At 44.5% G+C, this 10,019-nt stretch overlaps 1 protein-coding gene across 3 annotated transcripts; it reads left to right on the top strand.

Annotated features, from left to right (window-relative positions):
• Positions 1-657: 657 nt before the first annotated feature.
• Positions 658-9,098, top strand: LOC129338552 (deleted in malignant brain tumors 1 protein-like). 3 transcript variants are annotated; one of them, XM_054992866.1, is made up of 4 exons: positions 658-815; positions 2,788-3,135; positions 3,694-3,999; positions 7,192-9,098. In XM_054992866.1, exons 1-4 carry the CDS (start codon positions 725-727, stop codon positions 7,398-7,400), a joined length of 954 nt encoding a protein of 317 aa, XP_054848841.1. In that variant the 5' UTR covers positions 658-724; the 3' UTR covers positions 7,401-9,098. The 3 variants fall into 3 exon arrangements, with proteins under 3 accessions (XP_054848841.1, XP_054848842.1, XP_054848843.1); XM_054992867.1 differs by having other exon boundaries at positions 2,752-3,135; XM_054992868.1 differs by lacking the exon at positions 2,788-3,135.
• The last annotated feature ends 921 nt before the right edge of the window (positions 9,099-10,019 follow it).

Raw genomic sequence — 10,019 nt, 5'->3', positions numbered from 1 at the left:
GCTGCTGGGTTCCAGTGGTGCTGGGACACAGTGATCAATTTCAACAAAAAAGAGAGAAGTGTGAGTGGGTTTCAAGCTTTCTTAAAAGCCACATCCCCTAGAGGTGAAAGCTCTGCCTCAATCCCAGATGCTTGAAACGCAGCCCTGAATCTGATTAAGAATAACTGTGCAATCTGTAATGAGCCTGAAATCACTTCGGACACCATAAAAGCAATCCTAAGCAGTCCTACGTAGAATCCCGCTGAGGTCTTCTCAAAGGGACTTACTCCCAGGAAAGTCTTCTTAGGATTGCACAGCACATCTTTTCCTGCTCTGCTCCCTAAGAATCAATGTCAAAATCTTGCCAAGTTCTTTTTATAAATGGACTTTAATGGTTTTAACTGTTGCTGCTTATGCCATGAAGTCCAAGAAAGAGAGTATAATGTTTTTAAAAACTTAAATCAGAGTCAGGATGCTCATTTGAGGAAACTGCAGGTGGTTTTAAAAGATCACAAATTCAGGAAACAACAGAGCCAGGCAAGGGGCCAATTTCACTGTGACAAGGCCCCTCCCTCCCAGTTTACACCAGCCTCTTCCCAGCATATGGCCTCCAGTCCCAACCTTTGCCCATGGCGTTGACCTAGGCAGGTGTCCCATCTCGACAAGCTGCAAGCAAAAGACACTGGCTTTGAGCATTTTGTGCAAGTGAGGAATCTGCTCCCACCGAGCAGGATCCCTGGGGGCAATGGCTGCCTTCGCTTTCCCTTCTTGGGTAGGACATCTGGAAAGAAGGCTGCCAGAAGTGGCTGTGACCCTTCTTCTAGCCTTTCTCTGGGGTAAGTGATCCTCCTGCTTTCAGCTTGAAAATCGAAAGTGTGTACTTTCTCCCTCCTAAGTCCATCAAATCACACTATTTTGTCCCTCTAAACTCAAATCCAGTGTGTGTTACATTTAATATTATGACCTGTCTGAAATCATATAAATATAGGGGAAACTATCCTGGTGAATCTAAGTTCTGTCCCTGAGCGACCAAAGCATATATCTTGCACCCCACATCTGAGAGTTCTGGAATTTATAACAGGATGCTGTGGTTGATGAAATAGGGCACCTAAGTTTAGACTAAGTGCCTTGGTGAAGGATTTATTTTTTGAAAAATTAAGAGCCTGGATGAAGAGAAGGTAATGACAGGTACCTGAAGAAATGAGTCAACATAAGGTGATGAGAGATAAAGTTCTAGGACTCCTTGGCAAAGTGAAAACCAGTAAGTTTGCAAGTCTAGATGGTATGCACCCAAGGGTTTTTTAAAAAAAAACTCTGATGCATAACTGATCAACTAAAAAGTATATATAACTTCTTGCTAAAATCAGCCTCCATGCTGCTTGACTGGAAAATCGCAAATATCACCCAATTTACAGATTAGATTAACATATCTCTTCCAGGTAAAGCAGTAGAAGCTGTTGTTAAAGAGCACACTAAAAACTGCAGAGGGAAAATTAGCATGGCTTTTTCAAATGGCCTGTCTCACCTGTTTTTTTTTAAGGGAGAGCTTGGGTTCTTCATAGATAGGAAGGGTTTAGTGCTCTTCCTTTCAACAACAGTTAAAAGTTAAGAGCCTGTGTATTCTCTGTTTAGAACTCTGAACATTGCAAAGATACTAAATTTTCCCAAGATGGATACTCCGACTGAGAGGAACAATTCAATAATTAGTGCAAGTTAACAAATACATTGTCGAAGGCTTTCACGGCCGGAGAACGATGGTTGTTGTGGGTTTTCCGGGCTGTATTGCCGTGGTCTTGGCATTGTAGTTCCTGACGTTTCACCAGCAGCTGTGACTGGCATCTTCAGAGGTGTAGCACCAAAAGACAGAGATCTCTCAGTGTCACAGTGCTGTATTGCCATGGTCTTGGCATTGTAGTTCCTGACGTTTTGCCAGCAGCTGTGACGGGCATCTTCAGAGGTGTAGCGCCGAAAGGCAGGGATCTCTCAGTATTAAACGAGATCCCTGTCTTTCATTGCTACACCTCTCAAGATGCCAGTCACAGCTGCTGGCGAAACGTCAGGAACTACAATGCCAAGACCACGGCAATACAGCCCAGAAAACCCACAACAACCATTAACAAATACACTTGATGATATATAAACTAAAAATGGGAAAACCAAATTTTCCTTCATTAAATGAGAGTTGCTTCCTCTTTAAATAAATGTGAGGTAATAAGAAACCCCACATAGAGTTCTGAAAGAAAGTATTAATTTTATGAAGATATTTACAAGGTATGTAAAAAGGAATTGCACAGCATAAGGTTCATTTGAGGGTTTTTACCTCATCCCATAATGATAGGCTTCAAATTGCGCATCTGTCCAAATCCGAAGTAAACTGGCTTAAGAGTGAGAGAGATGAACTGGGCCAAGGTCACCCAGTGAACTGTGACAGAACAGGGATTAAATCTGGTCTCACACCTCTTAGAACCCTAACCACTGTGCTACACTATACCTTCTTCACAAAATGCATAATTAAAGTATAAAATTCACTACTATCACAAATTCATGGAGGATGGCTGCAAGTCATGATAATGAAATGGAACTTCAGACACAGAGGCTGTATCCCCTTATATGCTAGATGACTACAAAAAAAACCCCACGGGATGAGCTATTGTCTTCTTTGAGAACTTGAGGCATCTAGCTGACTCTTGTTGGGAAAAGAATGTTGGATCAAATGGAACTGCTCCTGACCTTTATTTCCATAGTTACTTTATGTCCTTGTGCTACTTTCAGCAGATAATCTCACTCTGTGAAAATGAATCTTCCTAGGTGTGGTTTGGAGTTCAGATCCTGCAACTGCAGATATGCCTGCAATCAGACTAGTGTACGGTTTAAGACATTGTAGCGGGAGAGTGGAAGTGTTCCATAATGGAACGTGGGGCACTGTTTGTGATGATGACTGGGGAATAGAGGACGCAAGAGTCGTGTGTTGGCAATTGGGGTGTCCATTTGCAATATCGGCCCCACACAGAGCACATTTTGGAAGAGGAACTGGCCCAATCTGGCTGGATGATGTCAAATGCAAAGGTACAGAATCAACACTCAGTCAGTGCCCAGCAAAGCCTTGGGGAGAACATAAATGCAACGACGGAGAAGATGCCAGTGTCATATGCTCAGGTGAGAGGTTAATTCACATGTTACTTTTGACATGACTGAGGTTGTCCACTAGCCAGGAAAACTGGCCTGGCTTACTCCTGTGCTTTTGATTATCACAGTTTGATATGCAGGAGTTCATATATGAAACTTTTCATGGCATGCTAATATCTTTGCATCAAGCAACTGTTCAGGGCACTGGCGGAAGCCAGCAGGAATAGCTGGCAAGAGAATCAAATCATCCAGAGATTAATTGGCTAGGTAGCGTCCATTTGAGAATATTTCTGATAAATGTTCTCCCCAGTGTGATAACTTCTGATATTTACCACTTTGGAGGAAAGCATTGTGAAGAAACTGCTTACTAGAGGTGGTAAACACCAGTTTCTGGAGTAAGCTCAACTCCTCATACCTGTTTAAAAATATGAGCTGGCCACTATCAAAGACAGAATGCTAAGGGCACGAATGCTTATTTTTGTATTTTGAAATTTTGTTTTTGTTCCTTTTGAAATTTGGAAGGATTGCCATGAAAGACTGCTGCTTCAACATTAACTGGTGATGCATAATTTTTAAATCTCTAAACAGAGGCAAGGCTGGTGAATGGTCTGATTCCCTGCTCTGACCGGGTCGAGGTGCTCCGTAACCAGGAATGGGGAACAGTGTGTGAAAATGGCTGGGACATGAATGAAGCCCGTGTTGTGTGCCAGGAAGTGGGCTGTGGAAAAGCTTTAGCAGCACCAGGTGGAGCCAAGTTTGGACAAGGATCTGGTTCCATTTGGATGGACGAGGTCAACTGCACGGGATCCGAAGACAGTCTAAGCGAATGCACAGCAACCCCCTTGGCAGAAGACAGCTGTGGCCACAACAAAGATGCAAGTGTAGAGTGTGCAGGTAATGGTCATTGAACACATAGACATGAAAAGGATCCACAAAATCCTTCTGTCCTAAGACCCAGATAACTGCTCATGTATGGCTGGGCCAATAGTTCCAGGCCCAGGATGAATTAGGAGTAAAATTTTGATCATCTTTATACTAAATATACCCCCTTGCAAGGTTGTTTTCTGGTCCACTAGTTGGCAGACCAGGTTTTTCTTCATGCATTCCTACCAAAAATAGATGTTTTTTTCAAGCAGGAAGAAGGGGGATAATACTGATCACATATGGTAATGTCCAATAACAAGACAGGGATCCTCTCATCAGGGCAAAAAATAATCCAAAAAAGGAAGAGAAGCAAGGATACATCTTGCTGTGACTCAAATGGAAAATTCAGCAGCAATCTGTGGTCTGGAGCCAGCAAATGCACACGAATGGAGTAGATGAAGGCCTCTAGATGCAGGACCAACAACAGAGCACAATAATCCAAGATTCTTTTTTTCCCTGGCTTGGAAAGATGGGAGGCTGGCTAGGTGGTGGCTCAGGTTTATATCTGGAGTGGGCATAGGACTGCCAGGTCCCCTTACCCTCCCGGTGGGAGGGGGGGTCCCTGGCACTCACCTTCCTTGTTGTCTTCACACATGTACAAAGTGTGCAGATGTGCTCCTGGAGCCCAAATAGGCCTGCTGTGAAACATGAGAGCACTCCCCGGTAGAGATGGGCATGAACTGAAATATGAACCAAAATTAAGCACGAACCAGGCCGGTTTGTGGTTCGTGAACCACAGTTCATCAGATCCCATTTCTGACGAAACGCCATGAACTTTTAGGCTGGTGTGTTTGGTTCATTTTTTGGTTCGTGACTGCAGACAACCTGGTGCCAATCAATGAGTTTCCTAGGCAACAGGGGATGGATTTCCTCCAGACCTTCTTCTGGCCCGGAAGTGACCTTCTGCTGACCCGGAAGTGATGATTTTCTGACCTGGATGTGATGTTTTTGCAAACCAAACAAACCGGTTCATGAACCAGGGGCAGGTTCATGAAAGTTCGTGGTTCATGAAATTTGACAAACCATGAACCACATGGTTTGGTTTTTTTCCGGTTCGTGCCCATCTCTACTCCCGGGCCCTGCATGATGTCACTCCTGCGAGTGATGTTGCACTGCCCCAGGAGTGCTACTGAGAGGCCTGTTTCCCTACCTCCCCCCCTGGCCAGGTGAGTGGTGGTGGAGGATGGAGGATGGGAGCAGGGGGACCCCCCCCGCCTCCACTGGGGGACCTAGGATCCCTAACTGGGCAAGAGGAAGTAGTAGTCCACTACTCCCAAGTAGTCCACACTGCTTCTGATCAAAGGTCATCTGTAGCAGGCATGACATAACTAGGTAATACTAGTTAATTAAATAATAGAACTTGAGGGCATCCAAAGAACCTGATAGGCAGTAGATTCGGAACAGACAAAAGGAAGTACTTCTTTACAGAAGTGATTAAGATGTGGAATTCACTGCAGGAGGATTTAGTGATGTAGCTTTAAGGAGGGACTGTACAGATTCATGGAAGATAAGTCTGTCAGGGGAAGGCCTCGGCCTTTATACCCTGTTGTTGGCCCTCTACAGTAACTGTGTGAGACATGATGCTGGACCAAATGTATCACTGATCCGATCTAGCAAGCCTCTTCTTAATTTTTTATATTCTTATGTTTTTTATGACTCATCAGAAAATAAAGCTAGGTTTATCAAAACTAGCCACTAGCTTCCAGATGATAGTGGGACTTGCAGTGCAAAAATAAGGGAATTAGGCCATCCTGGCACAGATTAGCTCTGTAAAATGCCTTTGCTATTTTTTCATGAAATCAGAGGCCTACTCACAAGAAAGCAGGAAAATGCAGACAGCACTGACAGGGATGGAAAATATCCTCTCTATCATAGAACAACAGGGGTCAACAGCTTCCCTACCCTATGATGGCCTGTGTTGTGTAGTGGTTAGAATGTCACACTAGGATCAAGGAGAGCCTTCTTCCATAGAAGGGTTCTGGCTGACACACACTCACCCAGACCTACCTAACAGGGTTGTTTTGAGGATAAAAGGGAAGAGAAAGATGTAAGCCACATTTGGTCCCCTTTGGGGAGAATGACAGCACAGAGAGGGAAGGGTAAAACATATTTCCTCCTTTACTAAACAAAAGAGAGTTAACAACCTTACTGAGAGCCAAGCTACAAGTGATGCCTGACACAGGTTAGACACTTGTCAGCTTCCCTCAAGTTTTGATGGGAAATGTAGGTGTCCTGGTATTGCAGCTTGGCTCTCTAACTGCTGTCCAATGGTCTTTTCAACTGTCACTTGTCCAACATTCCGCCAAGCTGCCTACATTTTCCATCAAAACTTGAGGGAAGCTGACAAGTGTCCAACCTGTGTCAGGCATCACTTGTAGTTTGGCTCTCAGCTATTACATCCAAAATGTAGTGTAGTATTTAGAATGTCTGATCTAGGAAACTCAGGTTCACAGAAGCTTGCTGGGTGAACTTAGAGCGGAACCACAAGTGACGCCTGACACAGGTTGGACACTTGTCAGCTTTCCTCCAGTTTTGATGGGGAATGTAGGCAGCTTGGCGGAATGTTGGACAAGTGACAGTTGAAAAGTCCTTTGGACAGCAGTCAGAGAGCCAAGCTGCAAGACTAGGATGCCTACATTTCCCATCAAAACTTGAGGGAAGCTGACAAGTGTCCAACCTGTGTCAGGCATCACTTGTGGTTCCGCTCTTAGTCCACCCACACAGCCTTGCTGCCCCACAGGGTTGTTGATGTGAGGATGAAACAGGGTTGCTATTCCTCTGCCCAGGGCGGAGGATCCCCTGCTCCCACCTCCTCCTGCCCTGCCCCCACTTACCTAGCCAGTGGGGGGCATGCCCCCAGGCCCCCCCCAGCAGAGCACCATGCCTCATGCCCCCCCCCATGGCATGCCCCCGCACCCTGCAATGGGCCCATTTTGGGCCAAATTGGGCCTGCGGGGGGGGGGGAGGCGATTCACACCTTTGGTGAGTACAGGAGTGCTCCCAGGCCTCCCTTTGACCCGTGTGATGATGTCACTTCCCAGACATGCTTAATCAAGAACATACGTCCAGCACAGACAACAGGTACAGTGTAACAAAAAGTATTTATACAGTAAAATAGCTCCAGGAATGTTGATTCTTTCTCTGTGTTAATTTTTTTCTCAGAACAAACTGAGGTGAGATTAGTGAATGGCCTCAATCAGTGTTCTGGGCGAGTGGAATTTCTTCGTGACAGGCTTTGGGGGACTGTATGTGATGACGACTGGGACCTGGAAGACGCCAAAGTTGTGTGTCGTTACCTGGGCTGTGGAGCTGCTGAATCAGCTCCACAAGGTGCTCACTTTGGAGCAGGATCTGGCCCTAGCTGGTGTTAGCTGCACAGGGACAGAGAAATCTATCACCAAGTGCCATGCAAAATACCAGCAGAAGAATAATTGTTCCCACACTAAAGATGCTGGTGTTGTATGCAGAGGTAAGAGGCACTCGTGCAAATTTCAAAATGAAGAAAGGAGTGTGGCAGTTTCTTCTTACTATTACATTATTTTGAATTTCTGATCTACACTAAAGAAACATAAGCTAACCAGGGATCCTAAAAGGACATCTACTTCAGCTGTTTTCTAAGATGGTAGACCATTTCTCTAACATTTTTTCTTCTATTCCTAACACATACCTCCAAGAGCAACTTGCAGAGTCCAAATTACATTGTGACACAAAGAGAAATCAAATGTTCTGCAAAGAGAATAATTTAGATGAGTAGCCATGTTGGTCTGTAGTAGGATTTGAGTCCAGTGGCACCTTAGAGACCAACAAGATTTTCAGGGTATGAGCCTTCAAGAGTCAGAGCTCCCTCAAGAGTCAGACACACATTTTCTGCAGAGAAAACTTCAAATGCCACATGAGCCAATGATACTATAAGCCACAAACTAGAATAGAAAGGAGGAACAGATTACCCAAAGTTGTGATTGTCATGTAATGCAGTTGTTGTTCAGCTGGATCCACTACAGCATTTCCACAGATGCAAGGAATTCCATCCACAGGTTGCAATATGTCTCCTCCCTCCTGCTGCAGTTTTCAGTGCCCACTGAAATGCTGTTGGTTGGGTCGCCATGGACTCAAGTGTAATCACAATGCTTCATGATTGACAAGGGCTGTTTTTCAAAAGTTATTTCACTCTCTGTGGGGCGGGTGTATGATACAAAAAGCACTGCACTATTCTTGGGGTCCTTGAACAGGTCTTTACTGGGGGCCTGTTTACTCCAGGAGAATAATGCACGGGTCCCAAGCTGTATAGGCCCTCAAAGGCAAGAACAAGAAGTTTGAATTGTTCCCAGAAACAGATAGGTAGTCAGTGCCGATCTTTCACCACAGGGGTCATACGGTCCTCCTTGTAACCAACCTCCAACAGTAACCACACGGCCATATTCTGGAAAGGAAGTTTCCTGTCCAGTTTCAAAGAGAGCCCCACGTATTATCACATTACAGTAATTGAACATCATGTGATCGGAGCACAGAACACTGTGGCCAGGTTAGGGTTTTCAAGAAATGGCCATAACTGGCGTATTAGTTGGAGCTTTGTTCCGTGGAGGATATTTGCACCTCCAGCCATAAACCAGGATCCAGCAGCACCAACAACAAGGAGCCAGGAAGGAAGCAACAAGGAGCCAGGAAGGAAGCAATAGCCGTGACCAACTAACTAAGGCAAAATGAAAAACAAATCCAAAGAAATAATGCAAAAGTTACTTTATAAGAAAGTTAATAGAATATAAAATAAACTCTAAGTGGTCAAAAGCTGGCACAAATTGCTAACAAGTGCCCTGTGGGAGTGAATTACAGCTGCAATATGCAAAATCAATGCTTACACACCGCACAAAGTCACCTTGAGTAACCACAGAGTAAATGGACAGAAATTTACAGTAGCTATACAAGCTTACAAATCAAAATACATATACAGCATTTTGCATGGCAAACACCAAGTGACTAACCAATAAATATTTGAACATACAATCAGGTTTGACCACAAATGTTCAATAGCTATACAAGATTATATATCAAAATTCATATACAGCATTTTGCATGGCAAAAATCCAGTGACTGACCAATAAATATATTTGAAAATACAATCAGGTGTAACCGCAACGGGTTAGCTAGCAAGGAATCCCGTTTCAGGCATCCCCTTCTTCCTGGCAGTTACAGCACCTCAAGGAAAGTCACAGTCAAGATTCATGCATGCTGGCAGCTTGCACAATGGCAAAGGCCAAAATGCCTTAAATCCAAATATGGTAGAATTGCCTTTCCTGGAGAAATGGAACGGTCCCAAAACTCCAAGGCAAAGGCACATTAAGGGCACGCCAAAAGACCGCTGCTGCAATCCAAAGCTTTATTCACAAATGCCAAGGGTCAAATCAAGAAAACAGGGGAGCGCGCTCACTCTCCGGCTGCTCCCTGTCAAGAGAGGAAATTCTGTTCAACTAAAACTAAGAAGAAACCTGATTCTTGTCTAGCAGGTTATTTTTCAGTAAAAGAAACACGTTCCATACTAAGAATTTATTTGTGGCTTTTGATGAAGCTGTGAGCCTTGCAAAACGGGACAATTTAGCCAGGCAAACCCGTTGCCAATCTCCCGCCAGGATGAGCCGGAGAGTGAGGGCGCTCCCGTTTTCTTGATTTGACCCTTGGCATTTGTGAATAAAGTTTTGGATTGCAGCAGCGGTCTTTTGGCATGTCCTTAGTGTGCCTTTGCCTTGGAGTTTCCTGGAGAAATGACTAACTACTCCTGGAAGAGGACTTTTGAGAGTCTTCCTGGAACTAGGTCCTCCTCTCCAGGATTCTTAGGTGTAGGCTGCAACTGGCTTCACTTTATATGCCTCTTTTCCTTAAAGAAAAAAAGACCTTGCTATTCTTCTGCGATCATTGATAATCTCTCATGTAACCTCCTGTAGCACATTGAATGAGGGGCTGCCAGTGAAGGCAGTTTGGAAGCTTCAGTGTGAATA

The sequence above is a fragment of the Eublepharis macularius genome, chromosome 12 (assembly GCF_028583425.1).
Source record: "Eublepharis macularius isolate TG4126 chromosome 12, MPM_Emac_v1.0, whole genome shotgun sequence".
NCBI classification, from domain to species: Eukaryota; Metazoa; Chordata; class Lepidosauria; order Squamata; family Eublepharidae; genus Eublepharis; species Eublepharis macularius.
Note: the sequence above shows the minus strand (reverse complement) of the source record. Positions and strands in the feature narration are given on the sequence as shown.

Bases quoted from the DNA above. Each gene is read 5' to 3' on its own strand.
- LOC129338552 (XM_054992866.1), top strand. From the start codon at position 725: ATGGCTGCCTTCGCTTTCCCTTCTTGGGTAGGACATCTGGAAAGAAGG. The intron at 3,136-3,693 runs GTGAGAGGTTAA...ATCTCTAAACAG, and splicing joins TGCCAGTGTCATATGCTCAG to AGGCAAGGCTGGTGAATGGT. The intron at 4,000-7,191 runs GTAATGGTCATT...TTTTTTTCTCAG, and splicing joins TGCAAGTGTAGAGTGTGCAG to AACAAACTGAGGTGAGATTA.